At 57.9% G+C, this 20,483-nt stretch overlaps 1 protein-coding gene across 7 annotated transcripts in view; it reads right to left on the bottom strand.

Moving 5' to 3' along the window:
* ZMIZ1 (zinc finger MIZ-type containing 1) overlaps nt 1–20,483 on the bottom strand; it is a 233,348-nt gene that overhangs the window by 17,990 nt on the left and 194,875 nt on the right. For 5 of the 7 annotated variants that reach the window (XM_045083551.1, XM_045083552.1, XM_045083553.1 and 2 more), the window contains 6 exons: nt 17,178–17,322; nt 6,906–7,020; nt 5,727–5,944; nt 5,091–5,289; nt 3,858–4,148; nt 907–1,089 (listed from right to left, as the gene is read on the bottom strand). In XM_045083551.1, the coding sequence (XP_044939486.1) occupies nt 907–1,089; nt 3,858–4,148; nt 5,091–5,289; nt 5,727–5,944; nt 6,906–7,020; nt 17,178–17,322 (1,151 nt within the window). The remainder of the gene's footprint in view (nt 1–906; nt 1,090–3,857; nt 4,149–5,090; nt 5,290–5,726; nt 5,945–6,905; nt 7,021–17,177; nt 17,323–20,483) is intronic. The other 2 variants (XM_045083554.1, XM_045083550.1) reach the window with 1 other exon arrangement.

Below are 20,483 nucleotides of genomic sequence, written 5' to 3'. Positions count from 1 at the left end.
TTGTGGAAGTTAGCATGATTCCTGGGCAAATACACATCAAGTGTGTCCAGAGTTCTCTGTGCTCCTGAGAACGAACTTTATGATCCCAAAGAAGGAAAAAGCTAGATGCCTGGAAATATCCATCACGGTGTTACTTTGAAAGTGAAGAATCAAAAACAACGCAAATGTCAGACAGGAAGGGAACGATAAAATACAGTGTGGCTTAGATCCACAGGTGAGGCACCCTAGAAAACTGAAAACCGCAGAGACTCTGTAACAGCAAGTAACTGATTTCACGTTAAGCAAAAGAAACAGATTCAAAATGACAACCTTAATAATAACTATGTAACATGCTGATGCTCACGGGCAGTCACGGGCAGTAGGAGAAAAAGGTTTAGAACTTAGTATTAATATAACCAGATGAATGCTATTAAAACAGAACAAAACAAAAAAGTTATTTCCAAGGCACCTAGGTGGCTCAGGCGTGGGGTCTGCCTTCAGCTCAGGCCATGATCGCAGCATTCTGGGATCGAGCCCCATGTCAGGCTCCCTGCTCAGCAGGAAGCCTGCTTCTCCCTCTCTCACTCCCCCTGCTTGTGTTACCTCTTTCGCTGTCTTTCTCTCTCAAATAAATAAATACAACCTTTAAAAAAATAAAAAAACCCCGTGCTTCCTTTATGATCATCGGTGCATGCTGTAAACAGCAACAGGGAAGGGGAAAGCCCTTGTCTGAGCCCCATGAGAAAAGGAACCAAGAGAAGCCAGCATGACATTTTGGCCATGGCTCTGAGCTCTCGAGGACACCTCCGGAAATCTCTGCCTGCCCCCTGGTGACTTCAGGGGACACATAGGACCAAGATGACCCAGCTGGGGGCAGGGATATGAGGTGGAGATGAAGAAAGGGGCCGGTGGGGTGGTGGGACTCACCTTGTAATACTGCCCCATGTTGACCGTGGGGGGCGGGTACTGCCCGGTGCTCGGCTGGCTGGGCATCCTCTGCCCGGGGTAGTTGGGAGAGGTGAGCGGCCGTGGGGGGTTGGGGGTTGGGTACTGGCCTGGCTGGGTGGGGAACTGGCTGTTTGGTCCGTATTGCTGGTTTCCATAGTTGGGCTGTGGCAGCAGACAGAGGAGAGGAGAAAGGCTGTCAGTGTCGTGGAGCCAAGCCACTTACCAGAAGGCCTGGAACACCCTGGCCCACACCTTCATCCCTGCCCTTTTCCACAAACTGCCTCCTCCACCCAGAGGGGGGTGGCGGCACAGAGGCTGTCTGAGCCCCCCTGCTGCCCTTACATCTGGGGACACGACGTTCTTTCCATCTGGCTTGGGGGCCACCTCCCTGTGAGCAGCCTCCCCCCAAGTAACCTGCTTTCAGAGACTCTCATTCATCCTGTTAGGAGGGGGCTCGATTTTAAAGCCCCCTTTATGTGTCTCCCAGCGCCTGGTCTGTGGCAGGTGAACACAGACGACGGGATGTGCTTCCGGAAAGGGGACCCCCTCAACCCCTGCATTCGGAAGCTGAATATGAGGGGCCCTGGCTCCATACCCCACACCGAACAGCACACACGGATGTTCAGTTCTGGGCCATGCGTGCAGAGGTCGAGAGAAGCAGGCTTGTGGGGGGTCCAGACAACCCTCTCAAGACAGGCAACCGAGAGAGAAGGACCCCTGTCCTCGAGGATCTACAAGGTGACCCCTGACACGCCGATGTCCACCCCTGCAGCCACCTCCCTGCTCCGTAAGGTGAGGGGACCCTCAGGGCCACCTGCCACCCAGACACTCCAGGCCAGGGCATCCCGCCAGGTTGGTGGTTTCTTCTCCTAGTCTCCTTATCTACTTAAACTGTCCTTCTTGCCTCTAGGCTCAGAGGTCCTGGCTGTGTCCCCGTGTCTGGCAAAGAGCAGACCCTCCATAAACACTTGCTCAGCAAATGAAAGCAGAGTCCAGAGTTCAGCGGCAGAGAGGAGGAGGTGTCTTGTGTCAGTACTGAGGACCTCTGCCCCTCACACTGCAGTGAAAGGGGTGGCTGCTGTGGGTGACTGTGTGGTTCCTGTCATAGCACTGGAGGAGCAAGGGTGGAGGGGAGCCTGCCCATCAGGCCACCGAAGAGGAGTCCCGTGTGGGACCAGCCAGTCTGACACCTGCCCCAGCGTTCCGACGGCTCACAGATTCTAGAAGCATTGAAGGGTGATGCCCGCCTTCTCAGACAGGGTCAGGCCACACGGGCCGGGATCCCGCAGTGTCCCAGCCCAGTGCCAGGCATTTTGTAAATGGGGAAGCATCAGCATTCCATGAAGAGGATGACTCAGTGAACATAATTCAAAGCTTCCGGTGTGTGCCTTCACAGGTGCAGGTGGACATCAGGGCAAGGACTGAGACTTTCTCTGCCTTTCCTTTCTTGGGATCTCCTCCTTAGGGGCCGCCAGTCCCAAAGCTGGATCTGCAGATGGCATCACTAGCCCAGCCAACAGGGATGCTGGGAGTCTGAGGACAGATGGGCTGCAAGGGGTCCAGAACTCCTGTGGGGACTGTGTGTGGCAATGAGACCAGGAGCTTGAGCATTCCCCGCCCAAGGACAGCCAGGACCTCGAGAGCACGGTCCTTCTCTGGCTGGTGCCTCCTGAATCGGTGCCACCCAGGAGCGTCTGGGCTTGAGCCAGGCTCCCTGTGTTTGAGGAGGTCCCTGAACTCTCCCCTTCTGAACTCAGGACACCTCCAACAATGGTCAAGCCTGAGCTAGGGGGAATGCTGAGGGAATCACACAGACCTTCGAGGAACGTAAGTTCTGGCCTCTAAACCCACCACAAGGCCAAGCTGAAGGCCACAGTTTGGAGGCAAGTGGGGTGGGGGTGGGGGGAGCCAGTCTGAGAACAGGCGACAAACAGAGAGCTGTGATGGAGATGGCTCAGCAAGAAGCTTTGCCTAGGTAAGGAACCAAGGCAGGCTTCCTGAGGAGCAGGCACTGGGTCAGGATTCTAGGGTCCCTGTGTCTTTTGCAGGTGAACTAAATAAAGCCTTACCCAGATAGGCCATTGGCTGCCAGCTTTTCCCACGGCTCACTGAAGGCCCTATGACACCTCCTCCGGGAAGTCCTCTTTCTCTGACCTCACGTTTCATTCCGGATACCCCCTGTGTGTCACCTCCTTATGGGCTCCTGCTTAGACAGGTTTCTAGGAAGGTGATCCCCTTTTCTGCGAGTCTCATTTGCCAGTGGATGGGTGTGGGTTTTGCTTCCTTAAATCTTCACCTTTCCCTTCACTGAGCTGGCTGGGCAGCCAGTGAGGCAGTGTTCCTCCTGAAAGAGCAGCTGACAGTTGGCTGAGAAGAGCCCTAAGAAGCACGCTGTCTGCCTTCCAGTCGCTTCTTTGACACGCACAGCCTTTAGATATCTACAGACTTTTATTCCTTCTCTCACTCTTGCAAGAAAGAAGCCCTCGTGTGCAGGTGAGGAACGTGGACCCAAGAAGGCTTTGCTCCTTACCAATGCCACCCAGCTAGTGTCTGTGCCAAGACAAAACACCACGCCAACCGCAGCTGCTGCTGCCCGTGCCGGCCCCCAGCCCAGTGCTTCCTGTCCAGCTCCTCATTCACATCTCCCAAGCGACCCCAGGGGTGGGCTGGATCAGCGCCATCTTTTACAAATGAAAAACCAAGACTCCAGCAGGGAACATGACTTGATCAAGGGCTTCCAGCTGGGAAATGGCAGAGCTGGTCTCCAAGCCAGAAGCCTGACTCTGTCCTAAGGCTCAGACTTTTGGTCCAGGTTTGGTGCTGGTCAGTTCCTGCCCTTTCCAAGGTCCTGCCCACAGCCCATCTCTTTTCAAGCCCTGGGTCCACCCCACCTCCCACCCTGGCGACCACCTGCCTGCTGTCACACTCACCTCTCCTGGGTATGGCCTCTTTATGCTCTGAATGGGAAGGGACTGGGGCCGGGGGCCCGGGTAGGTCTGCTGGGGCATCCGCTGCCCGTGCGTGCCAAAGGGGCTGATGCCGGGCGGCCGGGGCTGGTTCATGCCCATGGGAGGGCCGCTCATCCCCGAGGGTGTCATGCCAGCCGCCATGCTTGCGGGGTTCATGCTGCCCCCCATGGAGGCAGGCCCCCGCGGCCCGGGCTGGTTCATGAATTGGCTGTTATACGCCTGGGTGGGACCCATCTGGAAAGAGGAACAGACCTTCAACGGGAGAAGAAGAAAAAAAAAAGAATAAAATGCCACATGCATTGAAAGTGCAGGGAGGGAAGGGTGGGGGAGGTGGGAGGCTCTGGGCCAGGGGGGCACTTTCCTGTGGGGTTGCAGCTGGTGACCAGGCCCCAAGGGATGTCAGGCCTCTTGGGCTCACCACTGCCCTCTGCAGGCCGCACAGGAAATATGCAGCCCAAGGGGTGTTCCGGGGTGGGGTGCAGTCACTCCAGAGAGCAGGCAGCATTTCCAGGGAGGCAGGCAGGGAACGGGAAAGAAGGTGCAGAGGTGGGGAGGGGCATGGGAGGATGGAGGGGAATGAGGATGGAGGCAGGAGCCCCTTTCCTGGAAGCCCTGGCCCCGCCCTCAGCCAGTGGAGACACGCCCTCCATCCACAAAGTCCAAGGCAATCCCAGCTCCCACCTCTGCCCACCTGCCCCGCTGTCCCCTTCCTCCAAGCCCCATCTCCTGTCCCATCCTCCACTCCTTCGGGGAACCCTCCCTCCTCTCACTCCACCAGTCCTGAAGGTCAGGGGAACAGAAATGGGACCTGGGTTCAATCCACAGATGGGATGACTAAGAGTATATGCTCTTCAGAAGCCACCACGGGGACACACTGGTGACAAGGCATTTTAGGCACTGAGCCCGCTCTTTGGTGAGCAGGCACCCAGAGGGCGATAAAGAACGTCTATCCCCATTCGCAGACACGCACGAACCACAAACCCACGCAGAACAAACACAAGCACCCAGACGGCCTCCCCACCCACCATACTCAACCACTCTGACACACCCACGTCCTAACACACACCCGTCCACATGCCTCCAAGGAAACCCAGACGCACCCTGACACCATCAGCATTTCCAGCACACACGGCATCAACACCCCAACTCTGCTGGGGGGGGGCAAGGCTGGACCAGGACTAGCGGGGCCCTTACCGGTCCATACTGGTTTATATCCTTGTTCTGCGTCTCCTGCAAGGCTGCCACAGTGGCCGTGGCTGTGGCCGTGGCCGTGGCTGCTGCCGCCGCCACCGCAGCTGCTGCAGCAGCAGCCGCGGGCTGAGTGAAGTCAGCGGGCGGCCTGGTGTGCGGAGGGATGCCCATGCCTGCGGGGGCATTAGGACCCCCGGGGTAACTGCAAGGAGAAGAAGGGGAGACTTAGATACTGCCTGAATCTAGAGATGAACCCACTGTCAGCCCTGGGCTGGGAGGCTGGGGGGGAGAATGAGGGTCCTTCCGTGACCTCCTGCCACAGGGCTCACAGACGGGGAGGCGTCTGGACTCCGAACCCAAATAGGGGAGAGGGGCCTCCTGTGGGTTGGCAGCCCTCCGTGCCCCTTGGCGACAGGCAAGCTGCTATGTTCCCGAAGCCCTAAGTGGGTCCTGCTTGCGTGGACCCTCCTGGGCACGAGATAACTGCATCTCGCTGCCATGGGGAGCCCACCTTCTGGAGGAGGACATGGTGCCTCAAAAAACCCCGAGCACCTTGCCCATGGGCGTTTCAACCTGACACTTGCTCCAGGACAGAGGGGGAAGGGCAGGGCCAAAGCTGTTCCCGGGGGGGCTGCTCACCTGGCCCCAAAGCCCCCGCTGCCGGGGTAGTTGGGCCGGCCGTACATGCTCTGCTGGATGTAGGGCTGAGCGGGCCCAGCCTTGGCCGAGAACTGCTGCTGCTGCCCGGCGAACTGGGGGGAGTTGAGGCCGGGGTTGCTGGTGGTCATGCCCGATGCCATGGGGTTGCCGCCTGGAGTCATGGGGTTGTTGGCATTGGCCATAGGGTTCCCAAGGACCTGTGGGCAGAGAGGCTGTCACCCAAGTGGTGCCCCAGGGGGCGTGGGAGGGAAAGAGGAGACACCGGGGGGTGGGAGGCACAGCTGAAATGGTACAATGGGGGAGGGCAGAGGGAAAAGGGGAGAACCTGGAGGCATGAACAGTCCCCAGACCATACAAATGCTTCGAAGTGGGTAATGCGGCCTGGAAGCTGGCAGTGCAGGGGATAAGAACCCCAGCCTGTGATGGAACCAGGAGGGGCTGGTCCTGCCCTCCGTTGTAGGTGGAAGGAACTGGACTTCTCAGCCCTCCCCTGCCAAGGGGTCTGGATGCCCAGAGAACTGGGCTGCTGCTCTGTCAGGGCAAAGAGAAGCCCAAATTGCCAACTCTGGAGGGCAGCGGGATCCTGGCCGAGGGGTGCCTGTGGCCTGAAACTGCAGGGAAGCCTGGGGCTGCCCTCGGGGGCGGCCACCAGGCCCAACCTGTGGCAGAGGCCGAGCAGACTGGACAAGAAGGCGTGGAGGAAAGAGGAAGGGGTGAGAGCAGGAGGGTGGGCTGGCCAGCGGGAGGGGTGTGTCACGAGCTGAAAGCTCACCATTTTGCTGAAATCTATCCGGGGTTACCCAAGGTCAAAGACCCCAGACACCGGAGCTCTGAGACCAACAACACCCAAGAAGTTCTCCTATTTATCCAACCCAAGTAAACGTGGGCTAGGGAAGAACCCCCAGCTCTCCGAAGATGAACGTTATTCCCAGAAACACCCTCAAACAGATGGGGATGGTGGTCTAGGGGCCAGCTGCTGCCCTCCAGAGCAAGCATGGAGGGTAGTGGCGTGCCCACGGCTGAGTGTGCCCCAGGAGCTGGTCTTTCCAGCTGGGCAGTGCGAGGACGGCTGGCATGGGAGATGATGCTAAGGTCCCCATGCTCAAGGGATGGTCCTGCTGGGGAGAGGCTGTGGCTGCGGGCAGGACAGGCTCTTACCTGGCTCTGGGATGTGTTGGTCACTCCCCAAACTGTGGTGACCACAGAGAGGGAGCCGGGAGGCTGGTTGGTGTTCTGCTGCCAAGGGACAGAGTCATAGGGGAATGACCCATCACTGCAGAGGGAGACAGAAGGGGGATCCTCAGGGACTGCATACAAAGGAGGGTCCCATCACCTCACTGTCCTCCACAGCTTCCAGTCAAACCCAGGTGACCCCCATCTCTGTCTAGACCCCCTATGTCTGGCATGGGGTCCAATGCAAAACAGACCTGCTTTACGCGGTGGCAAACCGTGCCAGTGACCAAGTCTCCCCCCATTGCTGTGGAGGTCCCACCCCCATGGCTGTCTGCCTCACCTTAGCCCAAAGTCCAAAGGAAGAAGACAGACCCCCAGGCCCCACCTGAGCTCCTCCTTCCACCATGCTCAGACTCAAAGTGTCTCTCCAGAAAGAGCTCTACTTCCCCCGTGCCAGCTTCCCCTTGGAACTTCCCAGTCCCTTCTCAGAAAACACCGGAATGGCCCCAGTCCGAAGCTCGCCTCTTCCCCCTTCCTCCCGATACTCTGCAGCAGGTTGGCCACCCAGCCCACCTGATCTGGCCTTTGGCAAGAAGTTCCTTACGTTACCCTGCCTTCCTGCCTCTGGATCACAGGTACAGGCCTGCCCGCCATGCTTCCTCCCATGCTCTGGCCCCAGTCTCCTGCGCACGTCCCCACCGAGCTAAGCTCCCTTAAACACCCAAGACCCTTTCCACGATCAAAGACCTTCAATGGCTCCCAGTGTCTACAAGGCGAAGTCCAAACTCACACACTTCAACATGATTTACCCTTCTGGCTAATCCCACCCTAACCTGCCTCCCCGCATGGCTCCCACCTCTGCCGGAGCACTGTCAGCCATGGCCCCATTGCCCCATCTCCCTGCTAGGCCCAGAAGCACCCACCGTGTTTGGGGGCATCTCCTGAGAAGCCCCCAAACACCAGAAGCAAGGACTAATTGACCTTAGCCCCAACACCCTGATCTGCACACAGTAAGTGCTCAATAATGGCTTCCTCTTAGTTCCTGTGGTGCAGGTGAAGAGTGACCCCAGGAGGGGGCAGGGGCTGTCAGGGTTATAGCATGAAGAAAGTGCTGGGGTCCCAGCCCCCAGGAGTGCTGAGCTGGGGCTGTCTCTGCATGAACTCCCTGTAATTCTCATGGAGAGACAACCCTGGACATGACCCCCAAGGGGGAAGAAAACACAGAGAACCCAGATGTGTTGTAGCAGCCCTGCACGGCTTCCTGACAGCAGGGAGGCCTGGAGGGCGGCACTGTTGGCTACCAGGATGGGGGGTGGGTCTGGGGGAGGTGTTGGGGGAAAGCACTTCATGCTTCCGTCTGGCACAGGAAGTCAGCAGAAGGCAAAAGGGCTTGCTCACTCCTGGAGAACTTAGACCCTGGCCTAGCAGGCAAGCCAGGCCCGGCCCTGGACGTGCTGGGAGCCAGCCCCGAGGTCAGGACTCATGAGGGGAGGCACTGTCCTGTGGGATAGGCAGGCAGGGAGAAGCCAGTGGGGGGCGGGGGGCTGAGTCTCATGCCTGCTTCTTTCCAGGTAGAGCCCTCCGCAGCCAATGCAGTCAAGGCAGGCAGGGCCCTGCAGGGGTGATCAGACTGGAAGGTGAGGCTGTGTCACTGTCTGCCCAGGCTTGCTCACCCCCTGCCCGGACACCCTCTCTGCCCAGCCAGTCCCTGGCTTCCTTCCTATCTCTGCTCACAAGTCCTCTCGCTGGAGGAGCCTGCCCTGATCTCCTGGGGTAAGAGCCACCCCATCCCTTCTACTCCCTTTTCCTCCTGCCCTGTTTTTTTGTTTTTGTTTTTGTTTTTTGTTTGTTTGTTTGTTTTTGTACCCTGGTCATGAGTCCTGTTCTGCCCTAGCTCCCGTCCAAATTCCCCTGCCTGTCTGCACCGACTCCTCTCATCTATCAAATGGGCAGAGGAAGGACATTCCCCTACTCTGTTCTCAGAGTTTTTAAGCTGTGGGTCATGAAACACGACTGGGTCATGGCATCAAACCAGCATGAGGGGAAAAAGAGGGAATTAAACAGAAAGCAGTTAAGGGTGAGCGCACGGTAAGAATAAATAACGTTCCAGTTGCCAGGGGGAGGGGAGTAGGGAGAGGGTGGCTGGGTTATGGACACTGGGGAGGGTTATGTGCTATGGTGAGTGCTGTGAAGTGTATAAACCTGGCGATTCACAGACCTGTACCTTTGGGGCTAATAATACATTATATGTTAATTTAAAAAAAAGAATAAATAACGTTCCTCAGTGGCTTGATTTTACGCGCGAGTGTGTGGGCACCCTGGGTCATGGTGTACTACGCATATTTACTGTGGGTCTCAGTCAAGGCGGTCTGGACAACACAGGCCTTGGTAGTTCAAGTCTGATGTGGCTCAAAGAAGAAGATGCAGCCAGAAAGGTTTTCTCTGCTAGAAAGGGACACAGACCTGGGCATTACTCATGATTTCCAGGGGGAGAGGAGAGGCCCTCAGGAACCCAGACCTCCTGCCTGCCCCCTACTCATGCCAGCCAGACACAGCGTGGGCCAGTGAAGAGGAGGTGAGGCCCAGATGCACTGACCAAAGCTGGAGGACAGCTCATACTCGCATCTGGGAGGGCTGCTTGTGAATCCAGGAGCCCAGAGAGCTCAGGAGGGGTGGAGAAGCCCAGGGAAGGAAGCTATGAGCCTGGTCCTGAGCACAGCTGGGCTGGAAGGACCTCCCTGGGAGAAATCACGAAGGACTGGGGTTCCACCTGGTCCTGGGCCTGGCATACCAGGAGCCTGAAGGAAAGCCCTGCAGACTAGTTTAGACCAAGAGAGAAGACCCCTAGACACGAGCTGTCCTGTGAGGCTCTCAACCTTGGTGTGCAGGACAGAACACAGGACCCTTAGCAACTTAACAGCACAAGTGTGCGTCTTCTCTGCCCCACAAGCTCCCAGCGACCTTCCAGGCTGATGTCCTTTTAGAATGTGCCTGGCAGGCTCAGAAGGAGAGCCCTCTGGAAGCCCCTGGAGCCTGGCAGGGCCCCACCTGCACCTGGGGGAGGGGGGAGCGGGCAGCTGCTGCCTCACCCCCTCGGGTGGGGAGGCCCCGGCTCACCGGGATACTGCACAGGCCGACAAACCAGCCCCAGACCGCCCTACAGCTCCGTGGGTGGGCCTTGTGGGCGGAAACCAGGCTCCTTCCTGTTTCATTCTCTCTGCCCGAAACTTGGTGAGAAGCAAACTTAACCGTGGTTCCCAAACTCGGCATGCCCACCGTCTGGCTGGAAGGGGACCCCCAGAGTCCCAGGCCCATCCTGGGAGTGCTTGCGGGCGGCTAGGGACATGGTTGTGGGTCTGCACACGCACCCTGCTGCCACGGTGCCGTGCACACGTGGGGGCAGAGACAGGCACACGCGTGAAGGGGCGGTCTCAGGGACTTGCTCGCCCCCACTCGCACCTGCTGCAGAAGCAGAAGTGGCAGCCGCACCAACACGGCTGTGACTCATCTCCTGGGGAGACGGCTCCTGCTGTCGCAGGGAAGGCTCTCGCCCCCACAGGCCCATGGCAGTCGGCCCTGCCACCGCCTCTGCCCGGGCTCAGACACCACCACGAGGGGGCGGGGGGCTGCCCAGCTACAGCTCCCTGTGGACTCGAGGAACAAGGACAAGCCCGGCTCCTGGGCCCTACCAAGGTGGGAGGGAGCCTGGGGTGATGAAGACGAAGCCTTAGGGAGCCTGTGGGAGAAGGGGGTGTCCTGAGGCCTTTCCTTCCACTGGCAAGTACTGCAGATGAGGTCAGCCCGGGTCAGGGGTCCTGGCATTTTGGAACTGCGTGCTAGGAACCACTTCTCTCCCCTTCTTCATAGTGGGTTGTGGTTCAGAGGGAGGCCAGGGCTGCTGGGATGTCAGCATCCTACTCTTAGTAATCCTGCCCAGCTCTGTGCACCCCCAGTGGGTACACCCCATCGTGCACCACCCCAGAGCCCACTCTCATGCTGAAAGCTGCAGCATGAGTGGCAGTCCCATCCAGCCAAAACCACCGCAAGAACACCAGTCCCCCGGGAGAGGCACCCGTGCCAGCAGCCACCTGTAATCTAGGCAGTGTTCTGCCTACCCAGCACCTCCTCACGGGAGGCAGCTGCTTTACCACTGCTGTGCCTCCTTAGTCTGGAACGCTTCCTCCTGACCCTCATCCTTAGTCTGGAATGCTTCCTCCTCACTCCTCACTCATCCTTCCCAGGCTCCTCTTCCAAAGGCCACCTCCTCCAGGAAGCCCTTGGGAAATTCACTGGCTTGAGCTCCACTTGTTCCTCACATTCACAGGGCCTGAGTGGGGGCCCATGGAGAGGCTGCCTTTCTCCTTCCGTCCTAGGAGTCCTGACTTAGGCTACCTGTACCTGGCATGATGTCTCCACACACCTACTGGACTCAGAAAGCCTTTGCTAACCAAAGTGCCAGAGAGAAAAACCGACTTTCCATACCCTCCTCAGAAGGAAGCCTGAGAATGAGTAACTGTGTCCACTCATTAAACCTGACTGCTGACTACCCACAGTGTGCTTGTGACCCCATGGGCACTGGCTCCCAGCAACCGAGACCCGCCCTCCGGGGAGAGAAACAGAGGGAAGCTAATGAAGCAGCTACTTGCTCTCTCTGTGCCTTAGGGTCCTTGTCTGTAAAATGGGACAATAACAGTATGTCTCTCAGAAGGCTGTCCGGAGGTCTGAGTGAGCTCCCACGTGTAAGGCAACGTGAGCACATGCAGCTTACCTCTGGCACCTAAAACTGGTGACTGCTGCTGTTGTTATGGTTTATGGAGTGGCTTCTAGAGGCAAGGAACTAGGTGAAGGGACTTTCACCTAAAAACTCATTTCATCCCTTAAAGGGGCTCAACTCAGACGCATCTGTAGGAGCTGAGGGTCACAAGGTCCTGGAGCTTATCAAGGGCGAGACTGCCAGGTGGGCTTGACCTCATCCTCTTGCCTCAGGGAGCTAAGGATCTGGTAAGACAGCACCTCCCCGCACAAAGATGGGGAGGGGCGCCTGGGGAGCTCAGTCGGCTAAGCGGCTGACTCTGAGTTCATGCTCAGGTCATGATCTCAGGGTCATCAGATCGAGCCCAACATCAGGTTCTGTGCCCAGAGGGAGTCTGTTTGGGGATTCTCTCCCTCCCTCTCCCTCCACCCCCCTTCTCAAATAAAAAAAAAAGGAGAGAGATGGTGGTAATGCAAGGGGGGCACACAGTATGAGGGACATCTAGCAGTCCCCAAGAATTCTGAGAAGGGGCACAACTTCTAAGCTTCTTGGGGGACGCCACCCAGCATGAAGGGACAGAGGACATGTAAAAGTTTAGTCTCAAAGACTGGCTGCAGAGAAAACCCAGTGGCCTGGGAAAAAAACCCAAAAACCAAAAACAAACCTGCACAGAGTATCCCAGAAAATATTCAGGGACTCCAACTAGATGTTCATGAGACTAATACTCAGATGGCACAGGGAGGCCCTGCTAAATAGCGGAGCTCTAAACTTCGAGTCTCTGGGTTTAAGCCTTGGTTGCGCCACTGACAATTTCTATGACCTTGGACATATCACTTAAGTCAGCTCGACTTTCTCATCTGTAAAATGGGACTAACACTCTCCTAGAATGAAGCATACGAATATAGGTAAAGTTTCACCCAGAGCCGGGCACTGAGTCCCTGCTAAATTGTACTTCCACTTTTCTCTCCATTTTTCCATGCTGAGTGGGTGCAGGTGCCCCTATTTACTTGATGATACGATGACAGTGCTCACAAGTTTTCCAAAAATGCTACAAGAGGGGGATGTTCTTATCATTACTGCCCATTGAACAGATTTCCCAAGCCTCTGGGGGCGTTCCTTAAGTGTTCCTTTGCCTTCCTGCCCCCTACCAAACTCCTACCTATACTCCAAAGCCCAGCCTGGGTACACTCCCTTTTGTGATTCTCTTAAGCAGAACCAAGGACATTTTCCTCTATTCCCTCAGCTCTTTTTGTCACATAAAAGAGCTTTTCACACTGCAGTTAGCGTAGACAATTTACATGTCTGTTTGGCAGCTCCATAGGCACTGACTGATGTTTGCTAAATGTGAGAAAATGAGTAAAAGCCCAGCAAGAGTGGAGTGCTGATTCCTGGCTCCTGGGTACCTCCTGTGGCAGCGTCTACACAGACATTCACAGAGGGAAGAGGCGGGCAGGGCTGAGTTATTTCTTCCCTTGCACTCCTAACAGCCACTTTATTTGGGAGAAAGAACAAATTCCTATTAAGGGTATTGTCAGACCCGAATTAATTTCCCTGATCTGGCTATATGGGTCCGTCTCCATGCAAGGCTGAAGAGCTCCCGCTAATGAAACACCAAGCCAGTGAGGAGCGGAAGCCCCCACCCTCTTTCATCTAGGGGAGCCGTTAACGGGGCTCTCCATCATCACAATTACTCGGGCCGCTTCCTTCCCTCCCCGCGGTGAAACGCGGAGGGACCTGCGCAGCTGACTGCATGTTGGAGGGTTTTACATTTTTTCAGTAGGAAGGAGGAAAGGAAAAGATCCTGTATCTTAGCAATCTGGAACCGATGGAGCAGGATTTTTGGCTCCTTCATCAATCCTTCTTCCCTCCCTCCCTCCCTTTCTTTTTTTAAAAAATTTTCTGGGGGCAAGAAGAAGGACCCATTACAACCTAAGCTTTGGGCCCAGCTCCATAGAAGCAGCGAACGATGAGCACAGAGAAGCTGGTGTGGCGGCACCAAGGAAAGGAGGCGGCTGGGGGTTCTGCTCTGATGGAGCCCCTCTCTGTTGGCTGACCAGAGTGAGTGCGTCGGAGTCCGCTGGCACCGACCGCGCTGGAAGTCCTGCACTGCTGTTTCTAGTACTATAGATGAGGGCACTGAGGCACAGAGAGGTTCCAGAGCTGCCCAGAGGCCCCCAGCCCGGAGAGGACAGAGTGAAGACACTCACGCCCGGGGGCCTGGCTCAGTGCCTGTGCCGCCCACCTACTGCATAAACTGGAGCACCCGGGGTGCACCCAGGCGCCTCTCCAGGGGGCGGGAGGAGGAGACACAAACCCGTCTCCTGGAAGAGGAAGGGCGGCACCCCTTGATTTTGGAGTCATCCTTAGCTCTAGCGGGCTTTGACTGTAATTAAGTTAGGAATGTAAATGAGATTTATTAGGCTTTTAATTACTTTTGCAGCACTGATTTGCATAGGGACAATGTGCTAATTACAAACGGCTTTTTTAACCACTCCTTTAAATCTGAGAGAGAAGGGAGAAGTGTACGTTGGCAGCACGTCCAGGTGACGGCGGGGGCGGGAGCTGTGAGCCCAAGGCCCCTTCCAGCCCCAGGCTCGGCCTTCCTTCTAGGGTCAGGAGCACTGCACACGTCTGCAGAGCAGAGAGAACGGCATCCACACAGCCCCTCATCCCGGCCAGCCTCAGAGCCACTCCAAGGACAGCTCCACAGACCATAAAGCTCTTCCTCAATGCGTGGGCGCTTGTCGTTCCCCCAAGACTGCTGTCACCCCCAGCAGTGGCCGCGGGACGCCTGAGCCCTCTGATCCTTGTGTTGTGTGTGGTACCAAGTGCCACTGTGTGCCTGTTGTCTCCAGCCCTGATGCTGTGGTGCCCACCTCCAGGGAACCTACCCCTTAAGTGGCTGGGACTGTGGCTCCAGAGCTAACGGAAGCATGACAGTCACAGGGTCCCCCAGAGACAGCCTGGCGCTCCAGGCTCCCAGGGACCCCCCACCCTTTCCTACTTACTAGTCCTCAGAGCCTACAGACAAGCCCCCCTGAGTTTTCAAACAGCGACACCCCTCCAAGTCCCAAATCCTGATCACCCCCCGTGGCCCAGGGTCTCCCGAATTAAAAGGGAAAGAGGGGCTTCTGTTCTCCAAGTCACTCAATCCAGCAGCGAAGGAAGGGGACTGAAAATTTTCCTCTCTGTGAAAAGTACCTGACTTTCCTTCTTATTTGGGAAATTACATGAGGACTTAAAATGTGATGCCTCCTATTGGGGATTCCTGGGCAACTCACAAAGCTAGAAGTAGAGAATGGCCCACCTTGCATCATCAACCATAATGTGCCCTTGGCCTCAGCGTGAGGTCTGCAGGGATGTGGACCCGTCCCTGTTCAAATGATGCCCCTTCTTTCTGGTAGTGGCATCGTACAGAATTGGGAAATAGGGCAAGTCTGGATCAGAGTTGGGTTAAACAGCCAGACACCCCCTCACCGGTCTTGAATGGCCAGGAGCAGGAGCAGAGTGAAGGGCACAGCACTGTCCTGCTCCTCACCGGCTGTGTGCTCTTGGGCAAGTCACTGTCCTGCTCTGGTCCTGCTTTCTGTTCTAGCTCTGTCATTTGGGGAGGGAGGTATGGTGCAGAATGTGAGGAGGCCACGTTCCGTGGAAGCAACTGGCCCTCCATCAGTTCTCAGCAACTCTTCCGGGGGATGGGGCTCTCCCATCTCTGAGAGGCTGCGTCTTTGCCTCCTGTCATTCATGGCTCCCTACAGGGAGTTGAACCAGTGTGGCATCAGGAGCAGCGCACTGCGTCATGGCCCCCTGAGGAAAAACCAGTTCAAGCTCACGGAATGCACCTACCCAGCTCTGAGACCAAGTCCTTGTCCTTGAAGGTCAAGGCCCATGTCCTCTGGGAAGCCTCTTGACAGCCTAGCCGTTTTTCCTCCTTCTGACCCCCAGGCCAGGCCTGCCTGTCACCTAACCCTAAACATGCCTCCATCTGTCGGGTCTCAGTTTTGCCTCAGTGGGCCTTCCTCCCCAGCTAGTGAAATGCAGCTCCCCGGAGCACAGACATCCTTCATCCGGGTAACTCCAGGACAGGACGGTCTCCGGCCTCCAGCTCAGCTCAGCTCAGCAACGACCTGGCAAAGGCCTGGCCAGGGTCCAGAGCCACAGCCCTCTGCAGCCTGAACGGTCATGGCTGAGCAGGTGCGAGGCAGGCCTCTCGTGGGGCTGCGGGGCTCCGGTCCACCAGCCGGGACTGCTTTCGTGCAGTGGCTTGGAGGAGGACAGGAAGGACGGACGGGAGATGGGAGGCAACGAGAGACGGCAGGTGTCTGGCAGGGCGGAGTGGTAAGGGCCTAAAGTATAGGCAGACCGCTGAGGCTCCCTTCAGCCACAGCCTGCGCAGAGCAGCTGGCAGCCCTGACGGAGAAGCCCTGCGGCTTTCTGCCGAGCCAGGGCAACGGGAGGACAGCAGCCAAAGGCAGGTTTTGCCTTTCTAGAGCCGTCGTTCTTAACCACGGGTGATACCCTCACCCCCTCAAAATGTGTGAAGGTGCTTTTATAGCATTGGGGTGGGGGGCACTAGAACAACCAAGTGGGCAGGGACCGAGACATTGAATGCCCTGACCCAATGCCGGCAGTGCCCCCCCCCGCAATGAGAAACACCCACAGAAGGGGGCGCTGTCCTGAGTCTAGGGGTCAGGGTGGGACCCAGGTCACCTGCCGCATGCTCTGGGCTACGGGTGCCTCAGTCAGGCTGGGTCGTGGATGAGAGCCTAGCTCTGACTACAAGTGTACCCTCCTGAGTTTGTCATCAGGGGGACTTGCGGAGGGAAAGCAGACAGCAGGGCAGGCCCTGCTGTTCGGGGGTCATCTGGCAGAGCATGCAGAGGGAGCGGGCCCAGCTCAGCCAGGGAACTGCAGAATCACTGACTGCAGGGTTTGCTCATCCTGAACACGTGCTCCTTCCGAGGCTGGGGCCGGGCAGACTGGCCACTTGCTCGTGGCCCGACGGCCTCCTCCAAGGCATTCCCACCTGTGATCCCGGGCTTCTCTGGAGCCCGCCCCTCACTCAGCTCCTGCCTGCTCCGCCTGGGCTGGCTCTGTCCCCATCTGCTGGTGGGAGCCCAGCTCTGTGATGTTCCTGAGCCCCTCGTGGGCCCTGGGTATCTCTGGGTTTGCCCAGGACCCTGCTCAGGAGAAACGGAAGGCCCTGGGCTCGGGACAGTTAAGCTTCAGCCTCAAGTCTAGAACCTAAAAGAAGAGGCAGCCTTCCACCAAAGGGACAGGGCAGCCACGCTGGGTAAGACCAGCACTTTCAACCTCTGCTGTGACGGGGAAGAGACAGTGCTCCTCCACCAGGATTTCAAAAACAGCTGCATTTTAGAAAACACAGAATATCCTCTGGGCTGCTTGGTGCCCCACCCCAACCTTCCAGGTCTTCCACTGCAAGGGCACTGCCCGGTGCTCGCCCAGCAGCCCCCGGCCCATCCCGGAGATACATGCCCACTTACCTGTGCGACAGAGTGGGTTTCATGGAGCTCATGGAGTTGAGGGGGGGCTGCATGGGGAGTTTCCCGGGGGGGTCGCTCTGGCGGCTCTTCTGATGTCGGAGCAGCAGCAGGCGGCCAAGCTCCTCACACCAGGAGGACAGCAGGGCTACAAGGAAGGACAGGATGGTCAGCCAGCCCCGTGGCCACCTCCCCCTGCTATGTCCGCCCCCACACCTCATCCTCCCAGACTGGGTGTTTCCACCCTCGTGTGACACCAGGAGAGCCACCAAGCCTCCTCAGGAGGCCTTGGTCTTCTCACCTGTAGAGTGGGACGGCCACCCCGAAGGAGGGCCAATGTCAATGGCCCTCACTCTGAGAAGGACAGGCCAGAGGTGAGCATGGACTCGATGGAGGGGATGTCAGAGACGGTGTCAAGGAGAGACCACCAGAGCGGGAGGGAGGGAGGGAGCCCAGCACAGACCCTATGTGGGGCAAGTTTAGGAAGTGCTGGGTTCCCCCCAACTTCTCAGCAAGGCCTCTGGACAGTCAGCTCAACATGGCCTTTCCTCGGGGGGCAGGGTAGGAGGGGCAAAAGTCACCCGGAATCCAGAGCATTCCTGAAGACTCCTGATGATCCCAGGAATGCCCGTGGGCTCCTTCCTGACAGTCTTCCCCACCAAAGTGCCCGTGCCTTCCAGGGAGACCTGAGGCTGGTCCCTGTGCTGCTGGGCACCCACGCTTAGGAGGACTAAGGACTTGCAGGGCAGAGGGCAGCCCCAGGGTGAGGTGGGGGGCTAACCCAGAGTGCGCCGGGGGCACAGAAGGCAGAAGCCCAGGAGGATCTTCACATCCGGGCGTCGAGCCCTTGAACACCAAGAGAAGAGCAGCTGAAGCTAACTAAAGGGGTACTGGGCAATCACCCTTCACTGTCCTAATGTGGCCGTCAGGGGCCAGAAGCACCCTCCTGGTCAGTTCATCTGGCCAGTCTGTCCAAGCACGAAAGATTTGGAAAGGCTGGGCTGCCACCACTTTGTTACGTGAACCAACAGAGCTCAGAGACCCTCTCTGGGCCTCAGTTTGCTCAGCCCTGCCCTCCTCGCAGGGCTGTGGGGAGGGGTGCGTGGGGGGGGGATTGCTGAGATGGTGTGGGAGCAAAAGGGGGTGACCACACCCCGGCCACTGCCCCATTCCTGCCATGAGGACTGGTCAGCCGGGTCTGAGAGCTCTGGAAGGAGTCAGGCCAGTCTGATAGACGCCCGTGGAAGCACAACCGCTCAGCCGCTTACTGGACGCAGAGCCCACTTCCTCATTTCCAGGCTCTCCCACCTAGATGCTATACAACATGCTTCTGTGTCCTTTTCTCCAAATCCACCCTGCATGATCCAGAATGCCAGCCACTCACCCCATTCGACAGATAAGCAGACTGAGCTCAGGTGAGGGAAGTCACCGGCTCCCAGTAACCACAGCTAGAGGGGCAGACACAGAAGGGGTGCTCCTGCCCCATTGCCCCAGTAGTGAAGTCCAAGCCGGGACCAAAATGTGGCAGAGCAGATGAAACCCTTCAGAAGGCAAAAACCGAGTGGACCATGGACTCCAGCCCCACCAACTTAGCAAGGAAGCCCTCCAGCCTCGTCCGAACTCCCCCGCCCCCATCACCATGTTCAGCGAGCGCTGGGGAAGATGCCTTGCCCTACAGAGCCCTGCAGTGGCTTCCCAGGGCTGTCATGTCAAACTGCCCAGATCCTGGACCGAGTGCCCCATTGGCGCACAGACCTGAGAGGCAGGGCTGGGACCCTCTGCAGTCCTGTCTGCCCCTGCCCAGGCCCACAGCAACTCTGCCAGTCATGGGGAGCGGTGGGTTCCTTCCTGCCCCTCACCCGGTGGGCAGGAGCCAAGAGGCCACTGTTCAGGCCAGCAGGAGAGCCCTGTGCACACGGTCCCACTGGCAGCTGCCCACAATGGTGGCATACCTGTTCCCGGGGAAGCACAGAGGCTGCTGCGCAAGGGACAGGCAGTGGTTCTCCCGGGGAATGGGGTCAGGGTGGGGAGGGGTCCTCTAGGGTTGCTGGGTTTGTCTGCTCTGCTTGTGTGCTGCCCAAAGACCACCAGTCAAAGAGGCCAGCAGGGGTTGAACACCAGCCTATGCCTCTGGCCAGGAGAGCACCTGTTCTGCCTCCGGGAGGGGATGCCAATGGGTGAGCTACATCTTAAAAGATGTGTCCTGCCCTTCTCTGTCAGGCTCATCTTGCCACCACCTGTCCAGGGAGGAGGATGCCAGAGAGACCCCTACCCTGGCGGGTGTCTGCCCAGAACCATGGCAAAACGCCCCTAAAGCAGGCATCCAGCACACATCTGCCACAGCTGGAGGGGGAGGCAGCCTATTCAGAGAGGTTGGAACAAACAGAAATGAATTTCCAGATTGCTCCATTCTTCTCCCAAGCCCCTAGTTACCGCTTCTTGGGCGGGGGGGCGGGGGGGATGGTACTGGGCATCTGGAAACTCATTTGCACGCCAAGCACGAGGCCTGCCGGATCGCGGCGATGGAGGGACTGCTCGGCTGCCAGCACAAAGGACGGCCACAGATGGTGTCGCCCGCTGCCCACGGACGCCCCTCCCAGCCCGCGCTCCTCCTGGGGGCCACCACGCCGGGCGGGAGCTTTCCTCCAATGTCACGGGCCACCCCCCTGCTTGGTCAAGGACAGCCCTCATCTGCCTATCACTGGTGGAGGGGTTTTCCATAAAGGGAATGAAAGGAAGCTGGTGGCATCGCGGGGCCTGGCTGCGAAGAGCCTGGGACATGGGGAGCAGATGGGACGTGTGTATAAGCCAGTCACGACATAACACAGATGCCAGGATAGCCACAGAGGAGGAGGGCAGGGGGTGAGAAAGGCAGCACCCTCCCCTCCTCGGCCCGGGCAGCCAGCTAGCACAGAGGCCATGCTGACGACGCATGGGGGTGGCGGCACGGACACAGGGCATGCTCTCTCGTGCCGCAGACCCCCACAAGCTGCTCTGACACAAAGGCTGGGGGATGACAGCAGGTGAGAGCCAGTCTGTGGCCCAACAGGGAGTCGGCACTGTCTGAGACCCAGGAGGACTAACAGAGGCAGGCAGGGGGTCATACAAGGACAGACAGACAGGCCAGCTGGGTGGGCGTCTACGTGCACACCACATCGTTCCTGCATCCAGGAGGAGTGGAGCATGTGTGCTCAGATGGGGCCTGTCTTGCCTGCATGTCCATGGGGTCCCATGGGTCTCTGCTCTGTGCCCTCTCTGCAGTGAGAAAGGAGAGGGGACCGCCGAGCACAGGCTCGGGGTTCAGGAGGG

The sequence above is a fragment of the Mustela putorius genome, unplaced genomic scaffold (genome assembly GCF_011764305.1).
Source record: "Mustela putorius furo isolate JIRA1106 unplaced genomic scaffold, ASM1176430v1.1 tig00000698_pilon_pilon_pilon, whole genome shotgun sequence".
In the NCBI taxonomy this organism is placed as follows: Eukaryota; Metazoa; Chordata; class Mammalia; order Carnivora; family Mustelidae; genus Mustela; species Mustela putorius.
This window is presented reverse-complemented; position numbering and strand designations above follow the sequence as displayed.